The 20770-nt window shown below is 39.7% G+C and overlaps 1 protein-coding gene across 2 annotated transcripts in view; it reads left to right on the top strand.

The window, feature by feature from the left end:
• Positions 1-389: 389 nt before the first annotated feature.
• Positions 390-20770, top strand: part of UVRAG (UV radiation resistance associated) — a 298437-nt gene continuing 278056 nt past the window's right edge. The window contains exon 1 of one of the 2 annotated variants that reach the window (XM_034666314.1): positions 390-825. In XM_034666314.1, the coding sequence (XP_034522205.1) occupies positions 709-825 (117 nt within the window). In that variant the 5' untranslated portion in view covers positions 390-708. The remainder of the gene's footprint in view (positions 826-20770) is intronic. The other variant, XM_034666315.1, reaches the window with a different exon arrangement.

Here is a 20770-nt window from a genome sequence, read left to right as displayed (position 1 = left end):
CAGGAAAAGGCTGCTCAGGGAGCTTGCAACAGTAGATGAGCCATCACGACCCAGCTGGCGCCAAATGGGTCCCCGCCCCCCGAGGGAGGCCGATTACCATGGCAACTAGGTCCGGGCGGAAGTGGCTCGGAAGACTGACTCTCACTAATCAGGTGACTCCCTGCCTCCTGCACGTGACAACAGAGCCCAGGCGCGCGCTCTCCCTAATCAGACCCCGCCCCTCTTTCCCCTTCCTGACAACTGACACAGACCTAGAGCAATGGCCTTTGCAGATCCGCCAGGAGACCCCGCCCCATAGTGCTGAAAGAACCAATTAGACTGGGAAAAAAAGAAGCAACGCCCCAGGTTTCACCCGGGTTTGACAGACGCGATTTAGGCCATCCCCGGGTCCCTCAGCCCCGAGCCCATTCCGGCCGGCGATGGACAGACCTTCTACCCAATAGCACGTCCGATGTTTGTCGTTGGGTCCCGCCCCCGTGGCAGCCGAACCAATGAGCAAGCCAGGTCTCGGCAGGGTGGTGGGGGTTGCACTGCGGTAATATGGCTCTTCCTTAGCCAGCGGCGGTGGCGGCCGGAGGTTGGGTACAGCAGTCCTGCCTCTCGGGTGGCGGGTTTCTGGGCTGCAGGGGCTCGGCGGGTCGAGGCTAGGCGGTGGTGGCGGATGCCGGAGGAACGCGGGCCCCGCCGCTTGGCGGCCCCTGGGTCAAGATGAGCGCCTCAGCGTCGGTCGGGGGCCCGGTTCCCCCGCCGCCCCCGGGCCCGGCCGCCTCGCTGCCACCCGGTTCTGCCGCGCGGGCCCTGCATGTGGAGCTACCCTCTCAGCAGGTAACCCCGTGGGCTCGCGGCGCTCCGTGGCGGGTGGGGGGGGGACGGGAGGAGGCCGGGGAGGAGAGCCCGTGGGCGGCGGGCGCACCCTGTGCCAGCCAGGAGACCCAGAGAAGTGCCGGGGGAGAACTCAGGGGACCGAGGACTTAAGGATTGTGAAGGGAGGGAGCCAGCGATGGCCGAAGCTCTGGGAGATCCCCGAGTCCCCGGAGAGATCCCGTTACTGGAGCCCGGCTGCAAAGAGACTGGAAGAGACCCAGTCGAACTCCCCAGGGGCTCCGGCCTGAGTTCGCCTCTCCCCCGCTGTCGGAAGGCTGGGGATTCCCCTGCGCGGACCCTCCTCCTCATCCCTCTGGGGAAGGGACCGGGGGAAGCCCGGGTGTCCCACGAGAGACAGGGAAAGCGCTTTTCCTTTCTCAACCCATTTGCGAAGAAACCAGTTAGTCTGAGGGAGAAGTTGAGGAGTCTTTATGGTTTCTAGCGTTTACTTTTAATTTCCTTGTTATGAAGTACTCCCCTCAGCTTCCCAAGAGAAATCCTTTGGGACTTTGGGGTTTCCCTCCTGATTCTCAGACCCCCAAGGATCTCATTTCAGCAATTTAGGGGGCACTTTCCTTCTTCGTTCCCTCAAATGACTCTCCATGGAAGGAGGATTTGATGTATCTGTTTGTGTCTTCCCCCATCCTTTAGCAGGGGTTTGAGGGCTTCTTGGGTCTACATCGTAAGGGGATAATAGAGAGAGAGCACTGGAGATCTGACACAGTTCTTTGTATCGGCGATATGTGTGCACAGTACTTCTTCCTTCCATCACTCCCTTGCCATTAAAGTACCTTTCACCCTGTCTTGTAGTCCTGCTTCCAAGAAGAGGACCTAGGAAAAACTGTCAGTTACTGAGAGTTTACCATGTAGAATTTGTGCAAAGTGGTCAACGGCCAGTAGTTCATTTCATCCTGACAGCTCTATGAGATCGCTATTTTTATGATTTCCCATTTTGTAGTTCAGCAAACTGAGGCTTGAAGATATGCAATCACTAGCCCAAAGCCTTGCATTTGGGAAGGGCCATGTCTGGGTTTCACACAGCTGCGTCTGACCCTGTAGCCCACGCACATGCTTGTGTGCTTGACACTGGAGCAAGCGCCTTCACGCAGAATGGAGCACGTTCCTTTACCCCTCCTTCAACTTTATATCCTTGCTGTAGTACTTGGGAAAGATTCTTCAAGAAGAAAGCAGAGTTTGGGACGGGGGGTGGGTGGGAAGTGGGATGGATTTGAATGCAGTAGAGGGGGTGCTAAAGCAGAGAGCTGCCCCGGGGATCATAGCTACAGTGGCCACTGAGCTGAATTGTGTGCAGAAGCAGGGCTTTTTATGTGGTAGAAGAGGATTTAAGGATGGGCTTAGCATGTGCTCTCGTTTTGTGGTGCTGTTGGGAAGCTAGTTGTTGGAGAATATTAGGAGTTTGAGGGGAGTGAGGTTTGGATTGTATTTATGAGGTCCTGGGTGGGATTAGAAGTCTGGTAGGGGAGACCCGCCTCTGGAATGAGCATTAATGTGAATTTTCATGTGTGTGGGGAGGTGGATTATAAGGATGGATATTGAGAGAGGCGATGGTGGGCACTGTTGCAAGCAGCCTGGAGAAATACTAAGGAGTTGAGGGCCAAGAAATATTTAGTTTGGAGGAGCTTTGGGAAATTTTGGGATTAAGAAAGAGAAAGCATCATTTGTTACATAGAATGCATTCTCTGATGACAGTTCACAGTTTAAAATTGGGGGAAGTAATTCAAACTGCCCATGGAATAAATTTAACTGCATTTGTAAGCCTTTGTCAAAATTTTTGGATTTGTGCCGGGGGATATATGGTGGCTTCAGTGTTCAGCTGAATGCTGTATGAGCTCTGAGTATGATATTTACAGCTTTCTGGGGGTGTCATCCTTCTTGAATTCTTGGAAGGTAGCCTGTGCAACAAAAATACTTTTACTTTTGCAACTGACGTTCATTTAGCTTTGTGGGTCAGAGTGCTCAGGTTTTTAGGGTACGAATAAATAACATTTAAAAAAATAAACATTTTTGTGAAAAAATAAACATTTTTGTGTTAACTGTAAAACTGCACTGATTACTTAGTACACAGCTTGATGAATTGTCATGAAGTGAACACAGTTATATAACCATTACCCAGATTAAGAAATAAAAAATTAGTAGCATTCCAGAAGTTCCCCTTATGCTCCCATCACTACCTTTTCTTTCTCTCCAAAGAAACCGCTATTCTGATTTCTAACAAGAGATCAGTTTTTGCCCATTCTTGAACTGTATATAAATGGAATCATGCAAAATGTAGTTTTTTGTGTCTGGTTTCTTTTGCTCTCTATTGTTTGTGAGCATCGTAGGCTGTGTGTGTGTAAAACTTTTCGAGCATTAATTCATTGTCTTTTTTTTCTTGCCTATGACTTTTGTATAATTTAAAAGGTTCAGATAAATTGGAAGTTCAATTAGTAACTTTCTTTTAAATAACACTTGGAAAACTATGTCATCTTAATAAGATCCCATGCTGTTTGTTAAGGTGTCAGTGTTTCAAAACAAATAAAAAAACTTGTTTTAGGATTTCTGTTGTAAAGTTGATTATCTCAAAGCATAGATTCAGTGGTTCCTCCAGCCCACTTCTTGGCATTGTTGACATTTTGAGTGGGTGGGTGAGTCTGTGAGATGTTGAGCCACATCCATAGCTTTTGCCCACAGTATACCAGGAGCATTCGTCCAGTTCTGACAATAGAAAATGTTTTCAGGTGTTAATCAAATGTCCCTTAGGGGGGCAGAATTACTCCTGGTTGACAATCACTGTTCTAAGATATATTTTCATTTTAGGATAGAGAGTATTCCTGCCATTTTCTAATCATTTATTTCAGTCTTCATTAAGTCCCATTGATTCTAGTGGCTATTATGTTTAAAATGTTAATTTACTGTTATTAGTTCTAAAGGTATTGGAATCCTCTTCCTAATCTGCCTCCAGGAAAAGACTTATTTATTTACTCTGCTCAAAGAACTGTTCGCAAAACTGTGTATAAGACCTAACTTTTTTTTGTCTTATTTTAATCCACTTATCTTTAAAAAAAAAAGTTTAGTTAAGGCTGCATAACTCCTGAATCTTTATAGTATGAGTAACTAGTCCATAATTATCAACCTGACTCTGTCAAATGGGACTACCACTTAATCTTTGCCTCCTTTTGCTTCTGTATGATCTTACTTGAACTGTAATTTAAGCATGAACTAGTCACACATTTTGAAGATTGTTTTTGATCTTTAATTTTTGGTTGAGGTTTGTAATTAGTGAATATAAGCTCATCTGATGAATAACTTCCTTCACACCCTTAGATTTAGGAATTCTGAAATAAAATGTGTTTTGTGGTAGAGGCATTTAATACGTCCTTGAAAATTTAACTAAGAGCCTTTCTTTCCTCTCCAAAGTCTTCCTCACTTGAGTATAACCTAATTACATTTCTTAGATACTCAGAGCTGGGATGCTTTTTCCTGATTGTTTAGTGACCCTTTCCAGGGGGCTACATATTCCTTTAAGAATTTGATGAAAGCTACACTTTCCTTAGAAAATGCACTTACATACATAAACAGTTTTGCATGCAGTGTTGGTTCTCTTGAACCATATGTACATGGAAAACCCGAGATTAAATAGTCCTAACCTGGTTTATTTCCTTCCTTTAAATTAAAAAAAAATTACTATTTATTGTTTCTTTTAGACAACTGTCCATATCAGTGTATATACATCTACCACATTGTGCATAATAATGTTCAGTTACCTTTGTGCAACTCTTGGTAGCCTTTGGATTATTTCCAGTTTTCTCTATTACATTGTTGCAGTAAATATCAATGTATAAGTGTCTTTGTACACTTGTGCTAATAATTCTGTAGGATGAATTTTGAGCAGTGAAATCACTCAAAGGAGATATATATAAATTTGGATTGATATAAGTATAAAATTATGCTTTATATAAAATATATAAATTAAGATTTTTATGTATATTTTTTAACTTCAGAAGATACTAGCAAAGGACATGCCCACTACACTACTGCTACCAAATTGTGACAGGATGCCTTTTTCCCTGTTTTGTCAACTTTGGGCTCAAAAGTCTTCTCAGTGTTTTCAAAAATGACTTTATTTATACAGACTTTATCTGTATGTAATAATATATATAGAATATAATCATATAAGTTATAAATATATGAATATAACCTTCTATTTCTGTTATTTGAATTTGTATTTCTTTAATTATTAGTTATATTTTAAAATAGCTTCATTTATTGTATATAAAACATTATGTTATGTACATGATCTCATTTATCCTTACACAACCCTGTGAATTTCATCTTTGTGTAGCTTTATGTAGCATTTTAATTTCTTTTTGTGAATTGCAGGTTTATTTATGTCCTTGGCATTAATTTTTCTGATTGCTTGCTCATGTTTTTCATTGACTTGGAGAACATTTTTCTTGTCCTGTTTTTGGAACAGGTAGGCTATATTAGTGCTATTAGCCTCTATCTCCCCTGCATTTTTTAAGTAGACCTTATTTTTCAGAACAGTTTTAGATTTACAGAAAAATCGAGATGAAAAGATAGCACAGAAAACTCCCATATACCCTACACCCATTTCCCCCATTCTAAACGTCTTCAGTAGTATAATACATTTGTTATGATTCATGAACCAATATTGATGTATTATTATTAACTGAAGTCCACAGTTTATTCAGGTTTCCTTAGTTAAAAAGATTGGGCTAAAATATATGTAACATAAAGTTTGCCGTTTTAATAATTTTTAAGTGTACAACTCAGAGGCATTAAGTATATTCTCAGTGTTGTGTGTGCAGTCATTATTAGTATATATTTCTAGACCTTTTCATCATCCCAAACAGATACTGTACCCATTAAACAATAATTTCCGATTTTCGTCTTCCTCCAGCCCCAGGTAAACTCTGTTCTACTCTCTGTCCCTATGAATTTGCATATTCTACGTACTTGATAGAAGTGGAATGCTACAGTATTTGTCCTTTTGTGTATGGCTTATTTTCAGCATAATGTTTTCATTGTTCTTCTGTGTTGAAGCACGTGTCAGAATTTCATTCCTTATATGGCTAAATAATACTCTATTGTATGTATATGCTTTATTTATTTATTTATTTATTTTGAAGTAAACCGTAGGCCCAGCACTGGGCTCGAACTCAGAATTCGGGGATCAAGAGTCCGTCCTCTACCGACTGAGCCAGCAGGGAGCCTCTGTGGTTTAAATATCCATTCATCTGTTAATGACCTTTTTCTGTGCCAGGATACCTTCCTGAAAGCACATTATATTTGTCCCATCTCCTTAGTCTCTTGGCTGTGACAGTTCCTCAGATTTTCCTTCTTTTTGATGACCATGGCAGTTGTGAGTACTGGTCACGTATTTTGTAGGGTGTCCCTGTATTGGAATTCGTCTCGTGGTTTGTTATTGTTGTTTTTTTCTATGATCAGACTGGGGTTTCTCTGCTGTAAGTTTACTCTTTCCCATTCACCGCTCTATACAGTCCTCTTTGGAAGGAAGTCACTATACACAGCCCACGCTGTGTATATATAACGAGATGGGATTCCTGTACCCTCTCCTGGAGGGCAGAATATCTACATAAATTATTTGGAGTTCTTCTGCACGGGAGATTTGTATCAGTAACAACTTCCTTTTACAGATGAGGAATCTAAGGTCTGGGTAACTTTCTCAAAGTCACACAGTATCAACACAGGGACTGCAGTCAAGGTGTTTGATCCCAAGTTGCTATGGGCACTCACTCTGCAGATTGCTGGCGAAGCACAGAAGTTTTTTTTTTTTTATTTTTTTTTATTTTTATTTTTTATTTTTTATTTTTTAAGATTTTATTTATTTATTTGACAGAGATAGAGACAGCCAGCGAGAGAGGGAACACAAGCAGGGGGAGTGGGAGAGGAAGAAGCAGGCTCATAGCGGAGGAGCCTGATGTGGGGCTTGATCCCATAACGCCGGGATCACGCCCTGAGCTGAAGGCAGATGCTTAACCGCTGTGCCACCCAGGCGCCCCAGCACAGAAGTTTTAAGTTACCTTAAAGTTCAGGACCATAATGCTTTGTGTAGTTTATTTCCCACAGCATTTGTGTCAAGCGCTACTGATTATGTAGTAGGAGCTGTATATTTTTATTCATTTATGTATTCTTTCTTTCTTTCTTTTTATTTATTTATTTATTTTTTTAAAGATTTTATTTATTTGACATAGAGACAGCCAGCGAGAGAGGGAACACAAGCAGGGGGAGTGGGAGAGGAAGAAGCAGGCTCATAGCAGAGGAGCCTGATGTGGGGCTCGATCCCATAACGCTGGGATCACGCCCTGAGCCGAAGGCAGACGCTTAACCACGGTGCCACCCAGGCGCCCCTCTTTCTTTATTTTTTAAGGGTTTATTTATTTATTTTAGAGAGTGAGCAGGTGTGCTTGCAGTGGGGAGGGGAGGGAAGGGGTAAGGAAGAAGAAGAAGGAGAATCTCAAGCCGACTCCCTGCTGACTGCGGAGTCCAGTGCAGGGCTCAATCTTCACCGTCCTGCAATCATGACCTGAGCTGAAACTGAGAGTTGGATGTTCAGCTGAGTGAACTACCCAGGCGTGCCTATATTTTTATTTTTAAATTTTATTTCTTTATTAAAATTTCCTTTGAACAGCTTTACCCCCTAAAGAGAAGAAGGAAATGGGATTTGAAACACATACAAGAAAAAAATGGTAGAAAAGCACCAAAAAGTTTTATAAAGCTTAATTTAGTGTACATGATATGTATTTTCCCCTTATATGTTTATTAGATATCTTACTTTTGCTAATCTAATTTAGTCATCTTTTTATTATATTTTCAAAAAAATCTGTTTTGTTGGTAAGGCCACTGAAGGCAGAGAGAAAGTCGTGTCTTACTGGAAATGAATGCTTCGTGCACCACATACTGTGCTATGTACATTCATTCCTTCCACAAATATTTATTGAGCCCCTTACTTATGACTCAAATTTAAAACATGTAATATCTGTAAAATAGAATGATAGCAATTTTTGGGCTGCTTGGCCCTTGCCAACAAAACTGATGAGGAAGCTTCAGAAACTTGAAAAAAGATCAACAGCCTAAAATCATTTTTATGTGACAAAATGCCATCAGTAATGTAAGAATTTTTGTTTGTTTCTTTGTTTTTCCTGTGAAAATGTTTAGTTCTACTTTGAAAGGAAAAGCTATGTTCTTATTTAGTGTTTACTTTACAATTTCTCCACAGGGTCACAATTTTTAACTTTGTGGCAGAAAATTCAGAAGTGAAACTGACTGGAAATAGAGCAAGAGTAGAATTGAAACTAATAAGTTGGGCCTGAAGTATATGGTGAAATGAAAAAAAAAAGTAGGTTTTTCATAGTTTCCAAATGTGCACTTTTGATACCTATGTATTTTTACCTGTTAGACTTCTTACCACTGGGAGGGGGGAGGGCAGGAATATTTGTCATTTTTAATGCCCTCGAATGAGTGCTGCAAGAAACTAGGGGTATTTTAGAAAAAGTAAAGGCCCATCTATGTTAAGGGAGGAATTGAAACATTTTAGGTTTTATACTTTGTTATAGGTCTAATGATATCAGTAATGTCTTAGGAAGAGTTAAATTTTTCTGATGCCTTGCATGATTTAGTAGGTGTCATAGACTTAGATTACATAGGTAGAGGAAAACATGGAGAACGGAAAAGTTGACATTGGATTTTCAGTGGCATAGGGGCGCCTTGGTGTCACAGTTGGTTGAGCATCCGACTCCTGGTTTCTGCTCAGGTCCTGATCTTGGGGTTGTGAGATCAGCCCTGCGTCAGGCTCCGCACTCAGCACAGAGTCCACTTGAGATTCTCTCTCCCTCTCTCTGCCCCTCTGGCTTGTGCACCAAAGCTCTCTCCCTCTCACATTCTCTTAATAAATAATTAAATCTTTGGGGGGAAAAAAAGGTATAGTTCATAGTCTGCCTTCTTGGTTTGATATTATATAATCCTGTTTTTCATCTTCTTTTAAGGTAGAAGTGTGAATTTGAATCATAGAATTTTATAGATGCAAAATGTGAAGCCCTCGGAGTTGAAACTATTTCCTTGGTCATAGACTTGGTCCACCTGTTTATTCCCTTCCTCAAGGAGTCAGTAAAGAGTATTAGTTTAACAAATCCGAATTGAGTGTTCCTTTAGTTCCTGTTAGTGACAGTTACCTGACAGTTCCTCTTGTTTCTTTTAGTGACAGATACCTGACCAGATCCTGGGCCTCCTGAGCCGTTCTACTGTGCTTGGCTGGGTGTTTGAGAACTAGTTTCTTAAACTTATCTCTGTGATTTGACACATCATTTCCACAGCTCTGGGGATTTTAGGCTAGAATTGAAATGGGAGAAGGACTGTATTTTGAACTTCTCTTTATAGGCAGAACACTCAGACCCCACCCCCACACCCCCTTTTATGGTATGAATTAGAGTGAAACTTTGGAAACTCTGTATTTGAAGTGATCAGTCTTCCTGTTTTGTCCCTGGGTACTTACCAGGCCAATCCTTTTTTTTTCCCCCGTGTCTATTCTTTTTGAATAGTCCACTTAAAAGTACTGATTCTTTACCTTTTTAAATTTCTGAAACAGCAACATCTGGTGATTGTGGGTTCTGTGATGTCAGGAATTTCATTCTGTGTAATATTTGGCGATGATTGTCATAGACCTCATTTACTTAGAAAACTTACTAGGCATTGAAAACTTTAGTAAAGTGCATTCGATGGTTAAAGGCTGAGCCAGATAATGCTAAAGCTGTGCATTAGAACCTCCTACGTAAACGTCTCTGTTTGTTTGTTGGTCTGTTGAAATATCTGGCATTTTTTTCCCCACCATGGTTTTTGGAATGTCCTGAAAAAAGCATTCAGATATTTTTAAAAATAATGAGGAAAACTGGGAAGCTGAAACTGGCAGTTACCTTTGGCTTTTGTCAGTAGACTCCAGGGTAAGAAAAAAGAGAAGATATAAATAAGTAAAAGTGGAAATCAGACTTATGATCTTTTTTTTTTTTTTTTCAGGAAGCGCTTGGTGTTCTTTACCATGACTGTACTTTTTCTTTTTACCGAGGGTTTAACTCTGAACTTTAAGTACTTCTTATGTCATGTTAGCCTCTGTTAAAAGAAGTATAGAAGGAACTTAACTGCATCAGATGCTGTTTATTCGACAGATATTTATAAAGCACCTTCTTTGAATATTGTTAGGCATGTGATTAGAAACTGTATGCCTTGTTTCCTCCAACTTACTTATGTCTTTCTGAGGATATGAATTATTTCCTGTCTTAGTGCCGGTCATTTTTTTAAATGAGACTACAGGAAAACCGAACTTTTAAAAAAATGTAACATGAAAATAACTTTATTTTGAATTAGGAAAAAACTTTATAACCTTGATTGTGTGTCTTAATGAATAATAATCTCATTGAGAAAACTGGTACTGCTTTCATCCACTCAAATGTTAATATCTAGCTACATATGGGAAGCAGCAATATGAAGATTTTCTAAGTTTTCATTTTGAAAATAGATCACAAGCTCGCAAGATAGGCAGGTAGGCTGTGGGTGCTCATTATAGGTCTAGGATATTTTATATTACTGTACTCATTACAGGAGAGAGTTGGTCCCATTATAGACTTACTGGAGAGTAGGTATTTCAGGCTTGTTTTCATGAATTGACTTAATGAGGTTTATTCTGCTTGGAAGGTATTTAATAGAAATGAAAAAGTAAAGAACAGTTGTCCAGGTGCTCTGGAGTGACTAGTTTACTTTTGATTTTCTTGTTTTTCTATGAAAAGACATCAGTCAGGTTATTAGATGGGGACACTAGAATTGCAGAATTTCTTAATTGCACCTTAGCTGCATTTTTTGGGCTGCATTTTTGATAAATAAACTTGGCTATTTTAGAACTACCTGAAAATTACTAGAAAGTATTGCTCATGATTATTACCTTGAATTTTCAGGAAAAGGTTACATTATCAATATTCTCTTTAATGAGCTAGCAAAATATGCAGCACATTTTAGTTAAGTTATATCAAAAATAAAAATTAAATAAATTGATACTTAGAAGTAAACATAAGACCTTAAAAATGGAAAATTTAATTAATTGATATTAAAGTCCTGCTGTGTATCAAATACTGCATTAGGCTGGGGTACATTTTCTCTAACTTCTCTTATTGTTGGAATACCAGAATATATTTGAACATAGTTTTATAATATTTTTCTTTCTTTATTTTTAAAGATTTTACTTATTTGTCAGAGAGAGACAGAGTGAGTGAGCACAAGCAGGAGGGAGTACAGGCAGAGTGAGAATCAGGCCCCTCACCGAGCAAGGAACCAGATGCGGAACTGGATCCCATCAGGACCAGAGCCTAAGGCAGACTCTCAACTGACTGAGCCACGCAGGCGTCCCCCTTTTTTCTTTTAATTTGTATTTCATTTTTCTTGTGAGTGATTTCACAGTGTCTGGTGTTAGGTATTTTTGTCTATTATTATTTTTTTAAAATTGAAGTATAATCAACATACCTCATTAGTTTTGGGTATATAACATGATGGTTTGATATTTGTGTAAATTATGAAATGATCAGCACAATAAATTTAGTTAACATCTGTCACCACACATCATTTGTTCATTCTTTCTTTCTTTCTTTTTTTTTTAAGTAAACTTTACTTTTTTTTTTTTTTTTAGTAAACTCCATCTCCAATGTGGGGCTTGAACTTATGACCCAAAGTTCAGAAGTCACATGCTATACTGACTGAGCCAGCCAGGTGTCCCAGTCACCATATATAGTTATAAGAAAATTTTCTTTTTCTTGTGATGAGGACTTTCAAGATTTACCCTTGTAGCAACTTTCAAATATGTAGTACAGTATTATTAACTATAATCACATTACATCCCCATGACTTATTTATTTTGTAATCAGAAATTTGTACCTTTGACCCCCTTCATCCTGTTTTACAACTTCTTTTTTTAACAAGTTTAGTTTTTAAAAAAATACTTTATTTGTTAGAGAGAGTGTACAAGCAGAGGAGCAGCAGGCAGAGGGAGAAGCAGGCTACCCCACTGAGCAAGGAGCCCAATGTGGGACTCGATCCCAGGACCCTGGGATCATGACGTGAGCTGAAGGCAGATGCTTAACCAACTGAGCCACCCAGGCGTCCCAAGGTTTTTTTTTTTTTTTTTTTTAAAGATTTTATTTATTTGAGAGAGAGAGTGTGCGTGATGGGGTGAGGGGCAGAGAGAGAGGGAGAAGCAGACTCCCTGCTGAGCAGGGAGCCGACACAGGGCTGGATCCCAGGACCCTGAGATCATGACCTAAGCTGAAGGCAGATGCTTAACTGACTGAGCCACTCAGGGGCTCCTGTTTTATAGTTTCTTGAAAACAGATAATCATTCCTTTAATACGGTGTAGTGGGAAGACTTGTTGTCAAGCTGGTTCTGGGAGTAACTAAGGTAACTTTGGGAAACTTTGTTCTGGTCTTAACTTTTACAAGAGAAAATAGTAAAGAGATTGGATTATTTATATCTCTAAACATTTTAAACCCCAATGTTCCTCCTTTTTCTCAGTTGCCAGTTGCTTGACTTTTCTTCCCTAATATTTTCATTCCATAAAAGTTGTGTTCAACTCTGTCTACACTATCACTTGTTCAACAGTTATTTTTTTGAGTTTCTGCTATGTATACCACATTGGTGAAGAATATGGATTCTAGAGCCAGAGGGAACTGCTGGGTGAAATCCTGGTATTTCCATTTCCTAGCTGAGCAGTCTGGAAGTTACTTGATATCCCTATGCCTCAGGAAGGCTCAAATGAAATGGGCATAATAGCACTTACCCTGTGGGGTTGTTGAAAGGATTAAATGAGTCATAAATTTGCTTTCAAAAGTGCTTAGTACAGAGAAAGTGCTCCAGAAATGTTAGTTGTTGGCTTCTATTGTTATTACTATTTGTTAGACACTGAGGATACAGGATCAATAAGGCACTGTCCTTGCCTTGGAGGGACACATAATCTAATGGTTAAGGCAACTATATCAGCAAACTGTTTTAGTGTAATACAAGAGGTGGTTTGAACAAATGCTAAGGTGGGAAAGGGGAGGAAAAGCATTCTAGCAGAATGACCAGCTTGAATAAAAAGGTAGGATATAAAAAGGAATGGCAGATAATTAAGTGAGGCTGGAGTTTAAGTAGCTTGGAGGAGGATGGTGGAAACAAGTGAGTTGGAGAGGTATAGTTTGGGATTAGATTATTAAGGGCCATATATGCCATATATGGGATTTGGATATTTTCCTGGAGGTAGAGGGGAGGACAGTCTTTTTTTTTTTTAAGACTTTATTTTTTTAAAGCAGTTTTAGATTCACAGTGAAATTGAACAGAATGTACAAAGATTTCCCAAATACCTCTGCCCGCACACATACATAGTCTCCCCCATTATCAATATCCCCCACTCTGTGGTATGTTTACTACAGTTGGTGAACCTACATTGACACATCGTTGTCACCCAAAGTCTGTAGTTTACATTAGGGTTTTCTCTTGGTGTTACACATCTATATGGTTACAGACAAATGTATAATGACATGTATTCACCAATATAGTATCATACAGAGTAGTTGCACTGCCCTAAAAATCTCCTGTGCCACACCTGTTCATCCCTCACACCCTCTTAAGCCCTGGCAACCATTAACCTTTTTACTGTCTCCATAGTTTTACCTTTTCCAGAGTGTCATATAGTTGGAATCATACAACTCTGTTGAGTAAATACCAAGGACCATGATTGCTGGAACGTATGGTAAGAGTATGCTTAGTTTTATAAGAAACTGCCAAACTGACTTCCAAGGTGGCCATATCATTTTGCATTCCCACTAACAATGAGAGAACAAAGAGTTCCTGTTGCTGCACATCCTCGCCAGCATTGGTGCTGTCAGTGTTCTGGAGTTTCGCCATTATAATAGGTCTGTGTAGTGGCATCTTGTTTTAGTTTGGATTTCCCTGATGAGAAATGATGTGAAGCATCTTTCCGTGAGCTTGTTTGCCATCTGTATATCTTGTTTGGTGAGGTGTCTGCTAAGGTGTTTGGCCCATTTTTCAATTGGGTGGTTTTGTTTTCTTATTGTTGAGTTTTAAGAGTTCTTTGTATATTTTGGGTTAACAGTCCTTTGTCAGATGTTCCTTTTGCAAATATTTTTCCCCAGTCTGTTGCTTGTCTTCTCAATCTCTTGACATTGTCCTTTGCAGGCAGAAGTGTTTAATTTTAATCAAGTCCGGTTTGTCAATTATTTTTTTCATGGAGAGTGTATTTGGTGTTACATCTAAAAAGTAATTGCCATGCCCAAGGTCACCTAGATTCTCCTGTGTTATTTTCAATGAGTTTTATAGTTCTGCATTCTACATTTAGGTCTGTAATCGCATTTTGAATTAATTTTTGTGAAGGATGTAAGATTTGTGTCCAGAGTCATTCGTTCGCATGTGGATGTCCAGTTCTTCCAGCACTGTTGAAAAGACTATCTTTGCTCTGTTGTATTGCCTTTGCTCCTGTGTCAAAGATCAGTTGAATATACTTATGTGGGTCTTTTTCTGGGCTTTCTGTTCTGTTCCATTGATTTATTTGTTTATTCTTTTGCCAATACCACACTGTCTTGATTACTGTAGCTTTATAGTATTTCTTGGAGTCGGGTAGTGTCAGTCCTCTAACTTTGTTCTCCCTCAGTATTGTATTTGCTGTTCTGGGTCTTTTGCCTCTCCATATAAACTTTAGAATCAGTTTGTTCATAACCACAAAGTAACTTGCAGGGATTTTGATTGAGATTGCATCAATCTGTGGATCAAGTTGGGAAGAATAGACATCTTGACAATATTGAGTCTTGTTATCCATGAATATGCAATGTTGCTCCACTTAATTAGTTCTTCTTTGATATCTTTTATCGGAGTTTTGTAGTTTTCCTTATACAGATCTTTTTTTTTTTTTTTTAAAGATTTTATTTATTTATTTGACAGAGATAGAGACAGCCAGCGAGAGAGGGAACACAAGCAGGGGGAGTGGGAGAGGAAGAAGCCGCCGAAGGCAGACGCTTAACCGCTGTGCCACCCAGGCGCCCCTCCTTATACAGATCTTGCACATATTTTGTTAGAGTCATGCCTACTATTTCACTTTTTTTGAGATTACTAATGGAAATGGTATTGTGTTTTTAAATTAAAATTCCTCTTGTTCATTGCTGGTATAGAGGAAAGTGATTGGCTTTTGTATGTTAACCTGTATCCTGCAACCTTTCTATTATTGCTTATTGGTTCCTGGAGTTTTTTTGTCCATTTTCTCAGATCTTCTACACAGATGATCATGTCATCTTGACAAAAACAGTTTTATTTCTTCCTTCCCAATCTGTACACTTGTTATACCTTTTCTTGTCTTATTGCATTAGGTAGGGCTTGTTTTTCTTTTCCTTTTTTAAAAAACTTTTTGTTTAGAAAGAATTTCAAGTTTATTGAAAAATTGCAAAAATAAAACTTGTACGAGAACACCTCACCTTTATACCCTTTACCCAGATTTGTCTACTGTTAACATTATTCCGTGTGCTTTATCAATTGCAAGTTCTCTCTTTCTGTGTATATACAGGTATAGATAAATATTCTTTGGTATATGTGAATCATTTGACGTTATCGTGACCTTTTACCCTTAAATACTTGCATATGTATTTCTTAAATAGGTATATTCTCTTTCCTATGCATAGTATAGTTATCAACTTTGGTAAACTTAACGGTGATACACTTTTATTTAATCTGTTGTTTATATTCCACTTTCGTTAGTTGATCCCGTAATGTCCTTTATAGAAATTTTCCTCTTCCAGTTCATGATCCAGTCTAGCATCAGAGTGCATTTAATTGTCTTATCTCTTCTTTAAGAGCTTTTCACAGCTTTTCTTTGTCTTTTGTTTTTAAATGTCAATGTCATAATACAGATCACCTCTTCCCTTTTAAAAGTAGAATATACCTCATTTTCTGTTTATCTGATGTTTCCTCATGATCAGATTCAGATTATGCATTCTCACTTGGAATAGTCCATTTGTCCCTCACTGGTGTTAAGTTTGGTCACATGGTCAAGATATTATCTGATTTCTCAACTTTAGAAATCTGTGCATGCGTGACTAATGAAGAGTTTCTAGGGAGACACTTAGAGCACATGCATATATCCTGCCCTCCACCCCCCTGCAGACTTACCATCCACTGATGGTTTTTATCTGAGCCGGTCTTCTCTATGATGGGACAAAACAAAGATTTCCCAGCTCTTAACACTTCCTCCACATTTACCAGTCTGACTTTGACATTGTACTATAAGTGAGAATGGAGGATAGTCTTTTTAAAAAAATTCATTAATTTTTTTTATTCAAGTATAGTTGACACAAGAAGAGAGAGTGATAGTGGAAAGAGTGGTGAGAAGACTGCTGACAAAATTTCTAAGTAAGGGAAGATTGAGGTCTGAGTGGTGAGGCAGTGGTATTCATGCATTCATCATTCCCTTCTTCTATCAGCAGACATTTATTGAATATCTGCGTGCTTGCCCATTAGTCACTTGGGATAACAAGATATAGTTTTGGTCCTTCGGGAGCTTATAGCCATTGAGGCTACAGAAGGGCAGAGAATTGTGATAAAATATATGTTATTTTGCATAAAATAAAGCTTTAAATGTTACCTTATACTTCAGGGTACTATCTCACAGTGAGATCGCTAATATTGTCTGTGATTCATTGGTTCATCCAGCAAACACTTATTGAGGACCTACTTTGTGCCAGCCTTGTGCCAAGTGCTGTAGGTGTAAAAAGAGTAAAACTTGATTTCTGTATTTAGAGATCACCCCTCTTTTTGTGGGGAGCATTGGCAATAAAGCATAATTGTGGCAAGTGCTACATGATGGTGGCATGTGCACAAGGTAGTGGTAGCCCAGAGGGGAGAAATGATCATCTTCGTATGGGGTAGTGGATGGGACAGGGAGGTCAGGAAGGATGTATCAAAAGTGGAGATTCTGGAGGTGGCTCACACAGAGTGATTTGGTGTTTGCCTCCTTAGTTGGAGGTATTCACTTTAGTCTAACTTTGTGGTTACTGTTCACTGCCATATTTTCCTCCAGCCAAGATTCATGATTTCTTGTCACATACCACTATAGAGATATCCTTTAACAGTTACTCATGAACAAGTTTCCCACTCTGACGTTGTTATCTTCAACCCTGCTGCTTTGTTTGTAGTAGCTAATCTCTTTAAAACCATTCTCATAGTATTGTTAGCTACAATAGTTAGAGCCATCTCTCCCATTTAACAGGGAAGGAAATCAAGGCCCAGAAAAGAACACGGAAGAGCTAGAGTTCACACCCACCTATTCTGGTTCTAAATTCAGAGCTTTTCCTACTCTCTCACTCTGCTTGTTGAATTTAAAATGCAGAGTTCATGGGGCACCTGGGTGGCTCAGTTGTTAAGCATCTGCCTTAGGTTCAGGGCATGATCCCAGCGTTCTGGGATCCAGCCCCGCATGGGGCTCCCTGCTCTGTTGGGAGCCTGCTTCTTCCTCTCCCGCTCCCCCTGCTTGTGTTTCCTCTCTCGCTGGCTGTCTCTCTCTCTGTCAAATAAATAAATAAAATCTTAAAAAGATAAAATAAAATGCAGTTTTCCAGTTTCATCTTTGCTTGTACCTTCACAAACCTGTATAGCTCCAGTTCAGAGGATAGATTTTTGAAGCTCTACAGGTAAACTCGCCACAAAAGAATGAGGAAACTTTGGGGTGATTGATAATAATAGTCTGTTCCTACACAAACCTGTATAGCTCCAGTTCAGAGGATAGATTTTGAAGCTCTGTAAAAGAATGAGGAAACTTTAGGGTGATTGATAATAAAGTAATATTATTGAACTGTCACATGTACCAGCACTGTGTCTAAGGAAAGGACTTTGCAGTTACTCCATTTACTCATTTCAATTCTGTGAGATACAAACCGTCATTAGCTCCATTTTACAGATGAGGAATGTGAAGCTCAGAGAGCTTAAATACGTTTCCTAGTGACATAGCTGGGTGGGGCTCAGACCTAAGTCGGCCAAGTTCGTGCTAGAACACAAAGACGGTGTTTGGGATCATTGGAATAAATAGCTCACAATTCGATTTTGAATTTAAGCGCACTCCCTTTGTTTTTTCAGGTTGATTTAATTCAACCCAATTTGTATATGGGAGTCTCTAGAACTGTTTACCCTTGTGCGGTACAGGCTGTCGCACAGGAGTTATTCTTCATGTTGTGGGTGTCTTACTCTGTTTGTTATTGCTTTTGTGGCTGAACATCTATAAAAGTCTTCCCATATTATTTGCTCTTTAAAAAGTCAAAACTTCCTTTTTTTTTTTTTAAGATTTATTTATTTATTTTAGAGAGAGTAAGTGCGTGAGCGGGTGGGGGGGTGGTGGGNGGGGTGGGGGGGGGGGGGGGTGGTGGGACGGAGGGGCAGAAGGAGAGAATCTCGAACAGATTCCCTACTGAGTGTGGATGCCGACTCTGGGCTCCATCTCAGGACCCTGAGATCATGACCTGAGCCGAAACCAAGAGTTGGACACTTAACCGACTGAGCCACCCAGGCACCCCCAAAAGTCAAAACTCCTTGTGCAGAAATGCAAATAGGGCAGAGACCAGGGCTTTTATTTTCTTGAATTTATGTAGGAAAGGTATTCAAAGGTATTACTTATTAAAATTTTTATAAAGATTTTATTTATTTATTTATTAGAGAGCACAAGCAGTGGGGAGGGGTAGAGAGAAAGGGAGAAGCAGACTCCCCTCTAAGCAGGGAACCTGATATGGAACTCAAGCCCAGGACCCCAAGATCCTGACCTGAGCTGAAGGCAGACCCTTAACCAACTGAGCCACCTAGGCACCCTTTCAAAGGTATTTAGACTTCAGTTTTATTGTGTGGTTCCTGGCACGTTGTGGATAGTCAAGAAATGTTGAAATGCTTTGGCTTGTTAGAGTACAGTGTATAGGTGAGAATTATGAAGATATGGGAATGTTTATGAATGTTGAAAGTGTATTGGGACAGATTGGGATAGAAGATGGTGATAGAAAGTAGATTCAGAGCCTTTGGATTTATTTAGTACAGCTTGATTGTAGTGGCAGGGCCTTATTAGATGAAGGCAACTTGGGTAAGTTCTAGGGCAAAGAGGAGGAGGTGATGGGTAAGAAATAGTGGGAGTGACAACAGGAAGTTTCTGGGTTAGGATTACCAAATTATAATGTGCTAGTTTTGCTAGGTTTCAAACATTGATTCTGCCTGGAGTCAGTTATGCCACTATTTAATGCTTTTGGATGCCTTGCATCTCCTTTTGGAATTATATAGAGCTTACTGTTTGTAAGAGAGCTCTTGTTTCCAGGAGAGGAAGTTGATACATGCATAAGAGAAGGAAGCTAGTATGCATAGCAGTAGTTTTAGGGCAGTGAATGAAGGATGTGGAAAGAAGGAACATATGCCAGAGATATTGTGAAGAAAGAGAATTGATGGGCTGGTGACTGATCAGAAATGGGGGTGGGGCATGGGATATCTGCAAGGCAAAGAGGTCTCCTGGGTCTTGAAACAAGGTATTTGGGAAGCAAATACGTGATATACATGCATACATATACACATAGTCCAAGAGATCAGGCTTGGGTCCACATCTTGATTTGGGTACTTACTGACAGTGCGAACATGGCCAAGTCCCTTTACTTATATAAGGCCCTGATTTTATTATCTGAAAAATAAGATGGCTAGATTAATACTTATTAAACTTAAAATGTGCATAAAACTTACCTGGGGATCCTGTTAAAATATGGATTCTGACTGGGTGGGTCTGTAGTGGGACTTGAGATTGTGCCTCTCCAACAAGTTCCCAGGTAATCCTGAGTAGCAAAGGCTTAGATGACCTTCAGGATGTTTTCCATTTTTGCAGTTTTGTGATTCTATTTATTGAATGTTTGTCCTTTGGAGATCTGTAAATTTGAGACCATGTCACCTCTATTTAGATAAATGAATTCTAAATCTGTCTCTTTACTTCAAATTAGAAATGCCTAAGCCAATTCACCCTCTTATACTGATAACCACATCCCTTTCTTGACATCCCTATTTCTGTTAATACTTTATAAAGTACTTTGTGATTTTTCAGAGAGCTTTTATATCCATTATTTCATTTGATCCTTAAAATAACCCATGGAGGTAGGCATACAGGAAATATCTCCATTTTATGGGAGGGGAAACAAGCTCAGAGAAAGTGATTTGCTCACTAGTGAGTGGTAGAACTACCCTAGAGTTCAGAATTACTGACTCTAGTTTGAACTCTTAGCCACTATGTCACAGATAGCTGTGCTTAAAGGTTGGTTGCTGTCTCTGTTTCTTTAAAAATGTAAATTTGGTTTTATTTTAAGATTTATTTATTTGACAGAGAGAGAGTGCAAGCATGCGGAGGGGCAGAGGGAAAGGAGAAAGAGAATCTCAAGCAGACTCCCCACTGAGCATGAAGTCTGATGCAGGGCTTGATCCCATGACCATGAGATCATGACCTGAGCTGAAACCAAGAGTTGGACACTCAACTGACTGAGCCACCTGGGTGCCTCTGGTTTTATTTTAAAAAATAAACAATATATTCATATGGATCACAATTCAAAGGTATATATAACAATGAAGAGTCTCCATACCACCCTGTACCCCAAATACCCATTTTCCCTTCGCTGGGACAACCAGTGTTATCAGTTATATTTTATGCATCTTCAATAATTACGTAATTATATTCTTTTTCCCCTATGAAATACAGATGCTAGCATGTTAAACACACTGACTACATAAACTTTTGTGGTTTTTTTTTGAGAGAGAGAGCGATCGAGAGTGAATAAGGGAGAGTGAGTGGGGGGA

Source organism: Ailuropoda melanoleuca, chromosome 8 (assembly GCF_002007445.2).
Source record: "Ailuropoda melanoleuca isolate Jingjing chromosome 8, ASM200744v2, whole genome shotgun sequence".
Taxonomy (NCBI): Eukaryota; Metazoa; Chordata; class Mammalia; order Carnivora; family Ursidae; genus Ailuropoda; species Ailuropoda melanoleuca.
The sequence above is the reverse complement of the archived record's forward strand: the minus strand, read 5'-3'. Positions and strand labels throughout refer to the sequence as shown.